Source organism: Corvus hawaiiensis, chromosome 11 (genome assembly GCF_020740725.1).
Source record: "Corvus hawaiiensis isolate bCorHaw1 chromosome 11, bCorHaw1.pri.cur, whole genome shotgun sequence".
Taxonomy (NCBI): Eukaryota; Metazoa; Chordata; class Aves; order Passeriformes; family Corvidae; genus Corvus; species Corvus hawaiiensis.
In genome coordinates, this window is record NC_063223.1 from 3513913 (window position 1) to 3530471 (window position 16559).

At 48.4% G+C, this 16559-nt stretch overlaps 1 protein-coding gene across 3 annotated transcripts in view; it reads right to left on the reverse strand.

Moving 5' to 3' along the window:
- Positions 1-2128: 2128 nt before the first annotated feature.
- GRM7 (glutamate metabotropic receptor 7) overlaps positions 2129-16559 on the reverse strand; it is a 206904-nt gene continuing 192473 nt past the window's right edge. For all 3 annotated transcript variants that reach the window (XM_048315264.1, XM_048315263.1, XM_048315262.1), the window contains one exon: positions 2129-3252. Coding sequence is in view for 1 of the 3 variants with exons in the window: in XM_048315262.1 (XP_048171219.1) it covers positions 3203-3252 (50 nt within the window). In the remaining 2 variants the exon portion in view is untranslated. The remainder of the gene's footprint in view (positions 3253-16559) is intronic.

Here is a 16559-nt window from a genome sequence, read left to right on the forward strand (position 1 = left end):
TCCTAAGGTACCCTCTGGAATGTGTGTGGAGATTCCTCCCTGGAGCAGGGATGCTCCTCGAGGTCCCCCCTCGAGGCTGAGCTGGAGATTTGCCCACAATTCCTTCGTCTGGGTGAGTAACATCGACCTCTGCTCAATAATTTGGTTTGTCTTAATATTGCTTAAAAAGAGTGCACTTTGCTGCAGTAGTGCTTTGAGTAGTAAAGAACTCTGATTAAGATCTCTTTGTCTAATTATTATCCTAATAAACAATTTGGTTGTATATAAATATATGCGGTTTGCCACCCTTAATCCTGCAGGAAAGGGTTGTGTTAGAGTCAGTAACACCTGTACAGTCTGTTAGACACAAAGGGCTGGCAAAGTTTGGGGCTGAGGTTGGATCCAGCCGCACCCCGACTCCTCTCTGAGGACTTTAGGAAGCTGGGGGGCCCTTTCTGCCCCTCGTGATTGAACAGGAGGGCTTCCCTAAAACTGGGGACGACTTTGCCTGGGGCTCCCAATCTGCTAGGTGACACAGAGTGGTCATATGCGTGTGTGTGTGTGTGTATATATACACACAGATATATTTATGTACATATGTAGGTACAGCTAAAGAGAGCCATTAATGCACCCAGGGTCACAGCAGGGGAACAGCCACCACCTGCCTTTGCCTGTGCCGGCCCCACCAGTGATCCCACTGGGATGGCACCAGTGAGGACACAAATCACAGCCAGCAGATTCCACGTGGCACTTTGATACATGGAAATATTCCCAGGCTTTTCCTGCCACCTCGATTTACTGATGTTTTCAGGCTGTGATCAGACTAGAAAGACATTCAGGATGGATAAATCCTGTAAGGCTGCCTTGGGTCAACCTGGAGCAAACCAGGGGGGAACAGGGATGTTGAGGCTGTGCATGATCAAAGGAAATTTGGCCCTGACTTTAGGGCCAGAGGGGGAAAACATCAGTGGCCAACCTTTAGCAAACAGTGCAGCTCATGAACCAGAACCCACTTCATGTGGGTGTTGTGGTTCACATGCGACCCCTATAAAAATAAAATAAGCAGGAAAATGAAAGGCTCAGGGTTTCTTCTCTGTGGGCTCTGATGCAACACGAGCTGGGAGAAGAAATTAAAAAACCCTAATTCCCCATCACTCCCTCTCAGCAGCACCATTCACTCTTTGCACCTCAGTCCCCCTTCACCAAAATAAAGTGGAAACCAAACGAACAAACCATTTTTTCCCATTCAGAAAAACAACAAAAAAAAAGAGAGTCTTTGAGCAAGAAACATTTGTTTGATAGCAACATACTTATTTAGCCCAACGCTGCCTCTGTCCCTGTGTTTACGGGAAAAGGAAAATGCTGCAGCACCTCTGCCTTCATTATTAGCTGAGCTGGTGATCAGTTTCTTGCTACCAAAGCCTTGACCTGGGTGGAGTTTAATCTATTGTCTGCTGCAGGTCATTCTTAGGTGCAGGAACATCCCCCCAGCCACGGCCGTGCAGAGTCAAGCAGGCTGTGTGTGACACGCAGCTCTTCATCTCTATGTGCCGTGGCCCTGCTGCAGCTGTCACAGCTTCTTTTGATGCTGATTAACCTCATCAGTATAATTGATCAAGTTGTCTGGAGAAAATGGGAGGCTAAATACCTTCCCGGGGATCCGTCAGAGCAGCCGAGCCGAGGTTGCTATGCCGAAGGTGCTGTGCTGCAAAGGGAATGAGTTTCCTCTTCCCTAAACTTCTCCCTTTTCCTGCCCCAGCTCACCCAGCCCGTGCCTGGCAGATTGATTAATTGCTCGCTTAATTACCTTCTGGTGTGCTGTTGAACGTAATGTCCTTCAAAGGCATCAGAAGTCTCAGCAGTTGACAGCAGCTTTGGAGATATCAAACACAGACAGGAGGTTGGCACTGTGGGACTCCAACTTGGCTTTTGGGGTTGTTACAGATCTTTAAAAGTGCCTTTCAAGCACTTTTTCCCCCTGCAATCAGCTGCCAGATCCTCCAGGACTTTCTCCAGACCTGCTCCTTGTGCACAAGCCCCTCTGTGCTGGGTTTTTGGATGTCTGACAATGTCATGAAATAAATGTTAAGTCACAAGGGGGAAGGGGGAGGGAACAACTGAAAAAATATATTTATTGGAGTAAATAAAAAAAAGTTAACCAAAATCCTTTATTGATACATTCTTGGATAATACCACAGGATTGAGAGAATGGAAAGGGAGGGAGGAGGTTGCGGCAAAGATTGGTTTCACTAAATTGGCACATAAGCAGCAAGATTAACGAAATTACTTATTACAAACAGTATAAAACATACATGCTTCTGTAAGTCCTTATCACACTGGTCAATCATGGTGGGGCATCAACAAAGAAAAACCTCAAGACATGTAAAAGCCATATTCTTTCCTCCAAATATCATAAGAATCATTGAAATTATTGCAAAATAGTCATATACCTTAAAGAAAAGAACAAAATAGAACACAAATACAAATATCAAACATAAATTATTAACATGTACCATAAAATACATTACTGGCATGCATTCCAAAGATCAAGACCTCTACTAAAACTCAGCAAAAATCCTTCCTGCTTCCTCTGCAGCCCATCGGAGGTGTGAAGGTGGGGGGGGACAAACTTCGCCAGCACAGTTTTTGGTCTTTAAACTCTTTTTTTTTGTTTGTTTGTTTGTTTAGTTAAAAAAAATAAGGTGTATGGATTGCAGTGATACAAGAGTAATAATACAAGTCATGTACACAGGTCTCAGATCCTCAGTTGTCAGTTGGTTTGAGAAGTGCCGAGAGCACAGGGCCTCAATGAAACCGTGCATCCAAAAAACAAACAGTGACCTCGGAACAACATGGATGGCAATATGCAAAAATCCTCACAAACTGTACAGAGAGTTCAAAAACTTGCCGTCTGGAAGTACATAGAAAGACAGAATTAGCCCCTTAGAGTCCAGAGCAGCCGAGTGCAGCCGGCCCGGGGAGCCGCTCCTGTGGCGCGGCCATGGCGGCCCCAAGGCCGGAGCGGCTCCGAGGCCGCGGCCAGGCCAGCGCCGTCCGGAGCTGGGAGCGATGGAGGAGATCCCAGGAGCAGCCTGGAGCACGGGGCTCCTCTCGCCTCCCGTGGCCCCGCCGTGCCCCGGTCCCCCCGGGAGGGCCCCCCGTGTGGGGAGCTCAGCGAGGTGGGCGGGCTCCGGGCCTGGCCCGCGCCCCACGGCGGCTGGGCCTAGATCACCAGGTTGTTGTAGCTCACGTACTTCTTTTTTGCAGCAGGGCCTGCAAGAGAAGCGGACAGAGGTCAGAGCCTGCGGGCCGAGCCCTTCCGTGGGGCTGCTCCGGAGGCACCGGGAATGGGGACACGCAGGCGGCTCCCGGCCCCGAGCTCCTGCCCGCAGGACTCCGGGCAGGCGGCTCCCAGGCCAGCCCAAGCTCCAGCTCCAGCTCTGACTATCAACAAAATTAGCACAGATTGATTTTGTCAGGCTCCCGCAGTCTGGGTGACTGCATTGCCGAGGCTCCACAACCAGATCCTACTAAGATTTCTTTTTTTATAAAAACAGTGACACTTCCTCCAACTTCTTAAATCTCCCGGGCTAAACTTGGCTTTTCTCACGGATAAAGTGATCCTTATTCAAGTTTTGTGACTTCTGAGAATTTTTCAATATGGGGATGAAGGTACCAGCTTTCCTAATTATGACCTTCAAATCCAATCTGTTTGCAAACAGAAGGAAATCAAACCAGTCAGAACTTTATGAGTGCTGCTACACATGCCCATCAGGAAAAACTGCAAATATTTGCAGCTGAACACAGAGCAAAATGTTCTGCAGTACTTCGGCAACACTGACAGATCCAGGACACAGAATCATGGAATATCCTGAGCTAGAAGGGACCCACAGGGATCATTGATCCAGCTCCTGGCCCTGCACAGACACCCCAACAATCCCACCCTGGGCATCCCTGGGAGTGGTATCCAAACACTCCTGGAGCTCTGGCAGCCTCAGGCCGTGGCCATTCCCGGGGGAGACTGGGCAGTGCTCCACAGAGACCAAAAAAAAGAGCCTGGATTTACAGTTTGCTAAAGCACTGAAATCTAAATCCCACAGTCTCTGAGAGAATTTGGCATAACTTAAGCAGTTTGCTGAATATTTCCAGCCTGCTAAGCTGGGGCAGACTCCACTCACACTTTGGATGATGTTTTTAACGTGGTGTGTTTCATTTTGAAACTTTCTCAGGAAGATTTAAGAGACACTACAGAGGGAGAGGCAAGACCAACAATTGGATTTGTTCTGCAAATCTGCTTTTCAAACTTCATTGGGTTTGGGCATCCCAGGGCTCCTCTCAGTCCCTCTGCAGAACCAGACCCAGACAGGACATGGAGCTCTACCCGCCCCCGGAGCATCCCTCCCAGAGCTCTGTGTCCCCCAAGCATCCCCCGGATCTCTGCCAGCCCCTGAACATCCCCCTGGATCTCTGCCAGTCCTGTAATCATCCTCTCACCTCAGAGACTACACACACTCCCTCTGCTCCCCACCCAGGCTGTGGTGTCCCCCTGGGGGTGTCCCCCGGCCAGCACTGTCACCAGCACTGTCACTGAGATCACTGCTGGTTTTTCAGAAACACTTGCTCTGCCCTCCCTCAGCAATTCAGACCATTCAGAGTACAGCCACAGAGTGCAGCCCAGTATCAATATTTCCCATGGTGTTCACTGTGTCACTGACAAAGAAAGGATTTTAGTCCCAGGTATTTCCAAGATGGGCATGTAAGGACCCCGTGCATAACTGCAGCCCTTTGCAGTATTATCCTGAAACCCCCATTAACTTCTCTTGGACACGAAGGTGTCCAGCATCTGCCAGGATAAAATTCATTATCTTTCAAGGCTACACTACAAATATCCAATAAACTGGGGAATGCTATTAACCGCTGAAGAAGGGTAAAATGAGCCTGGGAAAAAAAAATGTCATCATGGAACAGGTTGCAAAGTAATTCCATGTATTATTCTGTGATGTACTTCAGCTTTGCCCATTACATGCTCCCATTTCAAAGAGCAGCAGCGTTCCTATGACAGAGATTTAGATGCTCCCACTGTGGGTTCAGATCATGTCATCCCTCCAGTGCCTCCCAGGTACCACTGGGGCTCTCAGCAAAACCAGTCATTTTGCTGATGAGTTTTCTCACCAGTTCAGCCACAGTATTCCTTTCTCATTTCCAACAGGACAAGGACCCACTGGTGACGTATGGATTGAGCCAAGGAATGCTGTGGATAAGGTGTACCTGGATGGGCTCTGAGACAGTGACACAATCCTTGGCAAGGCTCTGCCTCACCAGGATAATGTAGTTGACAAAAGCATCATCCATAATTCAGATAAAATGATCAATAAAACCCTGTGGTTATTTTTGGAGAGGAAAGACAGCCTTCCTTGTTTAAAGGCTGTTAGGCCAGGGGGGATCATGTCCCCTGATGGTTGCTGGCGCTCTTCCCCACTCTGCTCCTGCACTAACTCCAGCATCTGCAGCCCAGCCTCTGTGCAACTTCGAGACACATTCCAGTCTTGGAGAGTTCAGGAGAGACACAGTCTACCTCGATAATGAATCTCTCCTGAGTCACAGCTCATCATTATCATTGGCAATTAGCACCAGGTATGGATTTGATTTTCCTCAAAGAAATTAATTTACATGAAAATGGGGGACGCTAATGAAACATCAGCGTTACCAGGCTTTGCCACGCTTTAATCCATGAGACACGAGCATTCCCTGCTCTTTACACGGGAAGCAGATACAGATCTCACACTCTCTGCTGCTGTTCTGCTAAAGGGTGACGGCTCCCCGACAGTTAACACAGATTGGCCTCTTGCAAACCACATATACATGTTAATTAATATACATCATGTTAATTAATATACATATAATTATGTCAGCCTCAGCTGGCCACTGATTTAGATGTGCTGGCAGCGAGCCAAGAGCAGCATCTGCAGTGCCGGGCCATTGCCTGTGCCCAGGGGGACACGGACCTGCTGCATCTGCGCCCCTTCCTCAGCTCCGGGTGAAGCACCACGCCAAGGGGCCGCGGGAGGAACGGGCTCTCGGTTTTGGGTACCAAATTCGGTGTGGAAAGGAAGCATCTCGGCCCCAGCCTGCCTGTTTGCAAGTAAAGGTGCTCCGGAGGCATTTGCACCGTGTAACTTGCTCAGAAAAAAAGGGGACTTTTCAAAAGAGCCTTAAGCACCTTAAAAAGAGGTTTCCTATCGCAGTGAGAGACAAGCGTCCTTTTCTGCTAATTTTCCGCTAATTAGTGGTTAAGAGTGACAATGCCAACAGGAGATGAGTACGAGGGACACCTGAGGAATACAGACTGTTGACACAGGCAGGACCTCTGCACGGTCTCCAGTTCAGTCCAGGCACAATAATTCATTCCTTTCCAGCAGTGGGGGGAAGTGAGAGCCTACACCCATCCCCTTCCAGAAGTGAGTAACAGGATGGGAAACAGCTGCACCTCTGTGCCAACAACACATTAAAAACAAATACACAGAAGCAAAAATCCTCTTTGGATTTATAAGTTTCATCACTTGACTGGTTTTCATTATCTTGAGCACAGGTCACAAAGAAAGGAGCTCCCACAGCACCCCAGAGCAAGGCAGAGCTGTCAATACTGACTCAGAGCGAGATGTAATCACTTGCACTTCAATTTTATGCACATTTGTAACCTCTTCCATGCTTAAAGAGAAAAGATTTACAGTGCAAGAAATGAATTTTATTGCAGCCCCCAGGCATCTCAAGCTATCAAATGTATGAAACATCATCTCAGTATTCCCAGCTCCGAGCAGGGATGGACATGGGCATGGCTCTGAGCCTGGAACCCCTGCTCTGATTCCCTCTGCAGTCACTGTGGCAGATAATTCTTAGCTCCTCTCTTTCATTTCTTTAATTCTGGCTTAGCAACCCATATCATTTGTGCCAGGCAGAGCAGAGGCTGATTATTAAATCCTACTTCTAGTCCATCTAAAATCAAAATGGAGCTTTGTGGCTTCTCCTCCATCTCTGCCAGAAAGACAGAGCTATCCCCATGCTCTGCTGCCTTTAAATTGGGGAATTTAGATGAGAGTGAGATGAAAGCAACAGGCCTAAATGATTCTACATGCTTGCCCAAACCCCAACAAATGGAATGAAGCTTGCAGAAAATAATTTTAAATTTGGTATCTAAATGTAAATGGATTGTTCTTTCACATTTTGACATCTCTCTGTTGTGCTACCACAGTGTTCTGGCACCTTATCAGTTCTCTCAGTGCCTGCATTGTACAAAGCCACTTCACTGCCCACGCTGGTGGGTGCCTCCAGCCTGGACCCCGTGGCTTTGATGCAGATGAGCAATGGAATGTCCTCTTTTAATAACAGAATGTGAACATATGAAATAACAAATATAACATTAGGAAAAGTGTGTTCCTCCCTAATTGCTTTGCAGCCTTCTCTCCTCATAAATTATATCATCTTCAGCTGTCACTCTTGGTGCAGCAGCACAGCCAGTGCCTGGGCACTGGGGACAGCTGGGAATAGCGGTGGCATTCCGGGTGTGGGAGATGCCTCAGCAGATCCCAGAGAGCACCAGGGCGGGGCAAGGTGCTAAAAACATTTCTGCTCTTTCCTGATTTCAGATTTTCTAGGACACAACTGGTCAGGTGGCAGCTGGTGACGAGCTGGACAGGCTCTGGATGTGCCAGCCACAGGACATGCTCAGGTGACACAGTGCTCAGGTGACACCATCATAGAATCACTGAACTTGGAAAAGTCCTCCAACATCATCGAGTCTACCCCTTCCCCCAGCCCTGCCAAGGCCACCACTCCCCCATGTCCCCAAGTGCCACATCCACACGGCTTTTAAATCCTTCCAGGGATGGGGACTCCACCCCTGCCCTGGGCAGCTGTGCCAGGGCTGGACAGCCCTTGCCACGGAGAAATTTTCTCTAAGATCCAACCTAAAGCTTCCCTCGTGCAAGTCAAGGCTGTTTCCTCTTGTCCTGTGACAAACCGTCTCTGGCCATCCCTACATCCCTTCTGATGGACACGGCCCTTTAGGTTCTCCAGCAGGATAACTGGATGGATTGTCCTTAGGAATCACTGAAAATCCCAAAGGTGGCTGACACCTCAGGTGGGGCCATGTGGGCACATTTTGACCTGGCATAGGCACATAATACACATAATGCACATAATAAATACACACAACACAGTGCTTGCTGTTGGAAATCCACTGAGCATTTGACAAAAATGTCAAATGCTGCAAAAGATGAAACCAAAGCAGCCTCCCCCACATGCCCAGACACGGATTTGAGGGGACAAGGCCAGGTTTTCTGTCGACTCAGCTCAGCTGATGTGAGCAGCGTGCCAGGAGGAGATGTCCAGCCAGGCTGTCCAGTCCCACCCCAACACCACTCTGGTGCCTCTGCTCCCCATCTGCAGAGCACTGGTAACATCTGTGAGCTCCTGCTCCAGAGGGGCCCAGGAGGTGACACCAGCACCCAGAGCTCACCAGTGAGTGATGAATGTCAGGAGAGCACCAGAACAGAGAGCTAGAGCATCCTGCTCTGTACACCCTGGATAGCCTGGACACGCCTGGCTCACCTCAGGAGCTCAGAATGCAATTAAATAATGAAACTGTTACTTCAGCTCATTAGAATAATGATGTTTATGCATATGCATGCAAATACTGTGCTCAGAGCAGGGCTGGGCAGATGCTGCAGGTGTATTTTCATCCAAAGAGCCCTCTCCTCTCTGTCACTTCACACAGCTTCCACTCCTAAATTCCTCATATTCTATCCAGGGCTCCATTTTACCTTCAGAGCTCCCTTATTATTATTATCCCTTTTAGACACGGCTGTTTCCCCTGCCTGTCACACGCCCCCTGAGCACACCCAGCCTGCAGAGCACAGCAAGTGAGTGGCAGCACCCTCGAAGTGAGCCCTGAACTCAGGGTGCTGCCAGAACCCCACACAGAGCAGCACCGGGCCAAGGAGCAATTACAAATATTCAATACCCCGGGTTCCTTTAATGAGCACTGCTTTGAAGTTCCCAGAAGGATTTAATGGGAAGGAAGAGTCCGACCTCGCCAGTTCCCCAGAGCATGTGGGGGTTTGAAGCCAATTTTTCTTTCAAAAGTCTGTTTTAGCTTTAAAAGCTTTCAAGCAGTAGCAGCTATCAGGGTGTGTGTTTTTAATTCCTCAGGTTTGGTTATGATGCTCTTTCTGTGAGAACTGGGAATGTATCTGAGAGGAAGAGTAATAAAAGCAGTTCTTGGATAAGATAATGGCATAATAATAGCATCAATTCAGGTCAAAGTGGCAATGATCTGACCCTCTTAGAGCTTAAGACAGCGTGGGAGGGTTTGAGTACATAGAGTAAGTGTTTGCTTTGGTGTCCTGCAAATGTGTTGGACTGAGCCCAAGCTGCTGGTGAACTTCTCTCTCCAGAGAAGGAACCCAGAGCTCAGACAACACAGGGACAGCAATTCTATCAGACACACGCCTGCACTGCAGCACAGAGCCAGACAACTCTGACTTTGTTTCCAGTAGATTAATTCCCATTCATTCTGGTGAAGCAGCCTTTCCCCCAGTGAATCCCAGAAAGGATGGAATCATCATCTCCGTCACCCCAGAAGCCACAGAATGATGTCAAGGTTATTCTGTGCAGTGCCTGTGCATGAGGCACCTCTTTGGAAAGAGGAAAGAAGAAGGAATGGACTGTTGGAAAGCTGGGCATGTTTTCCTCTTGTGTACAGATAAATAATGGACTTGGGCTCACACACAGAGCTCTGGCAGGGGGGGACAGAGAGAGCTGCTGTGCTGGAAAGCTTTTCCTCATGGCACAGGGTAACCATTACACTTCCCTAACACTGCTCCGTGGACAGCAAATTTAAGCTGTCTACAAAGACAAGTAAGAAAAAATCCTATGGAACACAGCACAAAACATGCACTTCCTATTTTCAGGAGAGAGCAATGGTGAACTGCCAGTTAACTCCAGCTCTCCAGCCTGGAGAGGGATTGCAACCCACTGAAATGCCACTGAACCCCTGCTCGAGACAAGGGCACCTGGGGATTTCAGCTCTGCCAGCCCTGAAAATTTACAGAAAACCATAAACCAGAAAGTTAATGACTTCTTATGATGCTTCTATAACGATTTCCCTCGTGGATACAGGGAGCACTTTGGGTTTGTCATGGTTTTCCATCACTGGGCAGTAAGCTCAGACCCTGGGGGCAGCTGCCCTTCCCGGGCAAAACACATCCCTGAGGAATGTTAGCAAACTCCAATGGCCTCTAGCAGGAGACATCCCCGTGGCAAGGGCAAAAGGCAGTGCTGGAGGCAATCTGCTCCTTTGCACCATAGACATGTACCTGTATGAATTGTCACGAGCTGTAACCAGGGATGGGGGACATGCTGGGATATCCCTAAAAGCTGGGCTATGAGAGTGCTCCCTGGAGAGAGGTGGCACTCAGCACATGTGCTCCACTTACAGAGGCCAGTGACAGCTCTGTGTACACAAACACTGCACATCATTTATCTCCTGCCTCCGAGCTGCTCGCGCCAATACCTCTGTCAGCCTCAATAAGCTCCTCCTGATAAGCTGCAGAGATGATCCAAAGTGCCTGTGGTGACAGACTCTGCTCCCAGCTCCCCAGGGCTGGGCTGAGGGATCAGCTCCACCAGCCACCCCTCGGCTTTGAGGATTTATTGGAGTGGGACCTCCCAAGACCAATCCAGAGATGAACCTCCCCACCTGAACCACCAAAATAAATGCGACTTTCAGTCATAGAACAGAGCCAGGCTGTTTGCAGCCTGAAAGATCATCAGGGTTTTGCCAGAAAGAGAACTGTGGGATTGAGATTTTGAGTCAGGAAATAAGACTGTAATAGGGAAGGATTAGTTGTACCCTTCCATATAAAAGCTAAAATCAGCAAAGTATGGCACTGCTGAAGAACATCAATCTCAAGCACGTTTGGCTGCATCCTTTTCCTATCTCCATCTCCTCCTTGTCTGCTTTGCAGATAAAAACTTCTGCATCAGGTGAAGCTTGAGAGTATCTGCCCCACCAGGATCAGAGGATGCACAGCAGGAAGGCTTATCAACACCTTCAGCAGTGAAAGATTGCAGAGGGGCACAGGCAGAGCTGTGTTTGTGCTCTGGCAGTGGGACGTGGTCAGGGAGTGGGGGACAGAAGTCCTGCTCCGAGTGGAGGAGGATGTGAGGATGGAACCAGTTCTCAGGGGACAAGGGAGTCACTGTACAACCCTCACACCCATCCATCCCCAGAGTGTCACCTGCACCAGCTTCACATGGAGCTGGAGAAATGCACAGGATCTTAGGAAATGTGTTTCCAAATGTTTATGAGATTATGGCAGGGAAGAAACAAACCCAACTCATATTCCTTAATTGGAGCTGGCGGTACAGAAAACCTGCTAATTCCAACTCCATTTCTACTGCTTCTGTGTGAATGCCATGGGCTGGAAAGATAACAAATGGGGGCAAATTATTTTCACCTGCTTAAAACAAAGTAATTAACAGCACTTTGGTTATCTTACCTGGAAAGCCAGGCTCTGCAGAGAGCTGTTAGAGCCAAGTGTGAAAACAGTTTGCATGAAACATAATTAAAATTATGACCTGAGTGATGGCTTCAACATCCCCAAGGAGGCCTGGAGTCAGAGCTGTTGGAAAACAATTCACCTCTGCCTCCTGACTGTGTTGCTGAACTGGTTCCAGAATGTCCCCAGTGCCTTGTCCCCAGCCCCTGGGCCCGGCGGGGGCTCCGTGGCTGCCCTGCCCTCCCAGCCCTGCTGTGACCTGTTCCAGCACATCTCTCCAGCCTTTATTTCTCCTGCCTTCCTGGGAGGTGTTGCAGGCCTCACAGGGAAGAATTCCTTGTCAATATCCCACCTAACCCTGCCCTCTGGCAGTGGGAAGCTATTCCCCATTCCCCTTGTCCTGTCCCTCCAGCCCCTGGAAATATTCTCTCTCCACCTTTCTTGTCAGCCCCTTCAGGCACCAGGAGGCCACAGTTACGTCACCCTGAAGCTTCTCTTCAGCACTCCCAATTCTCCAAGCCTTTCCATGGTTATACAGCAATCACACAAGCAATATTTTCTTACTCACACCCAGGAACTCCTCTCCCTTCCTGCCAGCTGGCTTGCTCCAACTCCTTGGCAAAGACTTGCAAGTAACAAACATCTTAACGGGAAAATCAAGCATGTTCATGAGGTGCAAAGAGACTCAATTCACTGGAAAATGTATTCCTGGTGTACAACTCTGTTACACAGTGTCTGACAAAATTACACTCTGAGCTGCACTGTTAAACAGCCCAATTTTGCTGCAATCAACATTTAATTTTTTAGCAGAAAGTCTTGATTTCAAAGAGCCTGGAAATGTTTAACAGCTGATATTAATAAGACCCCAGATTTATTGCAGGGCTCTTTATCCCAGGGACATGATAAGCATCGTGACAAGTGGTGTGACTATGGCAACTCTTATCTTTTTTATTTCTTTTTCCCCTGAACAGCAAGAACAGGCACCTCACTGGATGCAGTGCCAGACTGCTCCCAGGTGAGAGCCAGAGCTCTGGGTCACTGAGGGGAAACTCAGCCGAACCTCAGATCCCAGCACCGGGCTGCCTTTCTTGCCTCTTATGTGTCTCCACAGTGTGTTTCGTGGGCATTTACATGTATTTGACCTAATTGCCTTCCTTGTTTTTTCATTTTTCTCTATGGGTAGAAAACAACCCCCTGCCTTTGCTCCCTGCTGTCAGACAGAGTCCAAGCCAAACAATCTCAGCCTGAAGTCGAAACACCTCTTTTCAAGACCAAAAGGATGCTCTCCTCTAATGAATCCCATACCGCACTGGGAGACCCCACATTTCCTTCCCTGAAGGCAGTAAAGAGAAACGAACCCCCTGTGATGTTTTCCAGAGGCCCTGGGTGTGACAGCAGTGCCTGTCAGAGAGGAGCACCCAGAAAGCCCAATTTCTGATGGGCCATTGTTTTGATTTGCTGCTGCTTCCTGGGCCTCAAAAGCCAAACAAACCCAGGTCCCTGCACAAATATATTCTCTGTTTGCTCTCTGTGACAACACAGACCAACATCTCCCTCATTTCCAATGTGATTTTCTGCCAGTGACAGAGCAGAGCTGTGCTCCCACCCTCCCCAGCCCATCAGCACCTCATTTCCCAGAGCTGCTGGGATTTTCTATGGTTTGTTTCCCACAAGGTGACAAAAAACATCAAGGTTTGGACAGCATCACCAAAGACACACAATGAGGCAGGAACGGAGATTTTTTTTGCTGTTCTTACAAAATCTGAGCAGTTTTCTCCATCCTTGCAATCATGTCCACCAAAAACTGCCTGGATTCGTGTCTTTGAGAAATTAATTTTGCTGCAATATTGCTTGGGTTTTGTTCTCCTGGCCTTTTCACTCCATCATTACTACAATTTCCTTTTTGAACTCACTTGCCAAATTTTCAACAGATTTGTGAACAAAAAGGGTGCTTCCAGCCCCCGGTTCTGCTGCTGCTGGGAACTCTGCAGCTGTGAGCTGTTCCCTAAAGACTGAATTCCAGCGATTTCAGGGACTTCAGGGGAATGAAGGGGAGGATGTGAAGTTTGATTTCCTACAGCTCCTTCCCTGAGTCATGTCCCCAACGGGGAGAAGGATGTGAGTGAGTGCTGTAAGAGCCCCCAGCAGGGAGCTGAGAACAGCATGGGGTGAGCACTGATATTTGCCCTGCCTGGGAGAAAGGGAGCCATTACAAATATATGGAAGATAAGAGAGCCAAAAGCCGTGTCTTTTCCCTGATACTACAATTTATAACTTTGACAGAATCTCCCGGAAAGGATGTAAGGAGTGATAAATTAGTCAAAGGGAGAACTCAGAGCTACTGAGAGTTTGCTTAGCAAAAAAGTGAGAGGGACTGGTCCATGAGGTGTAACTGTATCTGCTCACTCCTCGTCCAAATTTCCCAGGAAAAAAGATCACATAAGAAGACAGAAAAAATGTAATGAACGATCAATACTTACACACTAATTAATCCTAATTTGTGCTCACAGACATCCATCTACTACCCAGCTTTTAATAGCCAAGGCACTTCTAGCTGTGTGTTTTTATTCACACATCAAACTCGAAGGCGATGGTTTAAGTGCCCTCAGAATTTCAATTTTTAAAAAAGGAAAGAGTCTGACACTTCCCTGCATATTTACAAGTCTTGTATTGTGTAAGTCATGGAAGGTGTGAGACAGTCTGCAAATAATTAATAGGGGAGCAGGCAATTATATGAATGTACCATCAAAAGTAATTACTTTTAGATGTAAAAAAGAAAGTAACACAACCCCCAAGTGTTCAGACAGGAGGGAAGGTTCTCTCCGAGGGCTGGAGCCCCTCTGCTCTGGAGCCAGGCTGGGAGAGCTGGGGGTGCTCACCTGGAGAGGAGAAGGCTCCAGGGCCTAAAGGGGCTCCAGGAGAGCTGGAGAGGGACTGGGGACAAAGGCTGGAAGGACAGGACACAAGGAATAGCTTCCCACTGCCAGAGGGCAGGGCTGGATCGGATATTGGGAAGGAATTTCTGGATGGGAGGGTGGTGAGGCCCTGGCACAGGGTGCCCAGAGAAGCTGTGGCTGCCCCTGGATCCCTGGAAGTGTCCAGGGCCAGGATGCACCACCGTGCAATACTTTTAAAATAAGCACATCACCATTAGAAGGAATTTGGGATGTTTAGTTTTCCAGTCAGCCATTCCAGAATCAAAACAGATGCAGTGAAGCGCTGTCAAAGTCTTTCCATTATCATTCTCATTTCTTAGCAGCCTTCACTGAACAGAAAATCCCTCAAGTGAGGTTAAACACAGAGTATTTTCTCAGGATGAAACTGGCCAGATTTAAAACAAAAATGACACTTCAATCTAGCAAATAATTATTCCTTAGCACACACTGGAGGCGTGATGAGCTACAGAGCATCTCACAACTCAGACCCAGAGCCTTCAAAGAGCTGCCTGTCCCCAGGGCCACCGGGCTGCTCATGGCCTGGGGCACCCTGGGCTCCCAGGGCTGTGAGCAGGAGGAGAACAGGCACGGAAAATCCTTGGTATTAGGGGGTACCTGAACTATTTCCCTCTTCCAACACCAGCCCCAGATCAGTTTGAAACCATGTCATGACTCCTATCACAACAGCTTCATTACGGAGTAATTATGTAATTGCATTTATATTCCAGGGAAGCTGTGCCCAAGGCAGGCAGTGACTCCACACGTGGTGCTGCACATGCTGCAGACTGTGCCAGCCCCTGGCAATCACCTGGAGTTCCCCTGCATGCAGATCGAGCCCGGAGTGCCTCATGGAGCCACGCAGCCCCTCTGGGAGCAGCACCCTGTGCCCAGCCAGGGAGGGAGCGCCTGCCTCGGGCTGGCTCCCAATGCCACTGGAATCAGCACTCCCGGGGTGTCCATGTCCAGCCAGCCTCCCCAAACCCTGCAGACAGCCACTGGCCCATCCAAATCCATCCAGGAAGCACTGCAGATGCACTCCCTGCCCAAAGCAGCGCCCCAGGCCAGCTTCGGGACACCCAACGCAGAGGAATGCAGAGGCCAAGCCAAGGCCAGGACAGGGAGCTGCTCCTCCGTGTGCCCTCAGCCCTGGCAGCCACAGCCCAGCCCAGGTGGGGAGGTGCAAAGTGCTGCAGACCTTCCTGCAGTGCCAGCTGTGACCCTGCAGCTCTGCAGAAGCCTCAGATATTCCTTTGCCTTGCTCTCTGATGGACAATTTCTTCCACAAAGAGTTTTTCAAGCCTTGTATTTTCATCAGCCTCAGGAGCAGAGAAGCCCTATTTGTCACTCGCAGGAAACAATTTAAAGCATTACAAACACATTTCTCTGTGCATCACAAGCAGAAATTGATACAGTCAAGTCAGGGCTCAACTCTGTGTTCATTCCTACTACAAACACCTTACCAGCAAAACAAGTGTCAATTTACAGCCGGGCTGATGTTTTCCTGCTATCCCTGCTTTGTTTTTAATAAACTGCATTGTTTCATGCTGCTTTTTGTTTTGTATTCCTGGGAGAACAAATCAAAACAGCAACCAGGGCTCCAGGAGCCAGGGCTCCAGCAGCCAGCCCAGATGGAGCAGGAACACTGGGGCAGAGATGGAAAACAACCTGGAGCAGAGGAGCACTGGCAGGACCAGGAAAAGCCCATCCCTGGCTGTAGCATTTTCACAGCTTTTCTGGGCCAAATTTTAAAATCTGCTTAAAGAATCTGAGTGGCCAATTGCTTTTTATAGGACTTAGATGACATTTGTGTGCCTTTGCGGACAGCAATTCCTTGTATTATTTCCATTATTACACAGAAAAAAAATATTCCAGAATCGGTGTGAGCTCCCAATTATTTTAAATTTTTTGTGGCATTAAAAAAAAATTTAGTTTTATTAAAAGAAATATTTCTCCTGAGATTTAAGTGTCTTCCATCTCTCTCTTTCTCATTTCCTTCCTTTAAAAATTTCATCTTCACACAGCTGCCCTTTCCTGTCTCCTTTTTCATTTGCAGTAATACTTTGAGTGGCCCCTTCTCCTTGCCTGC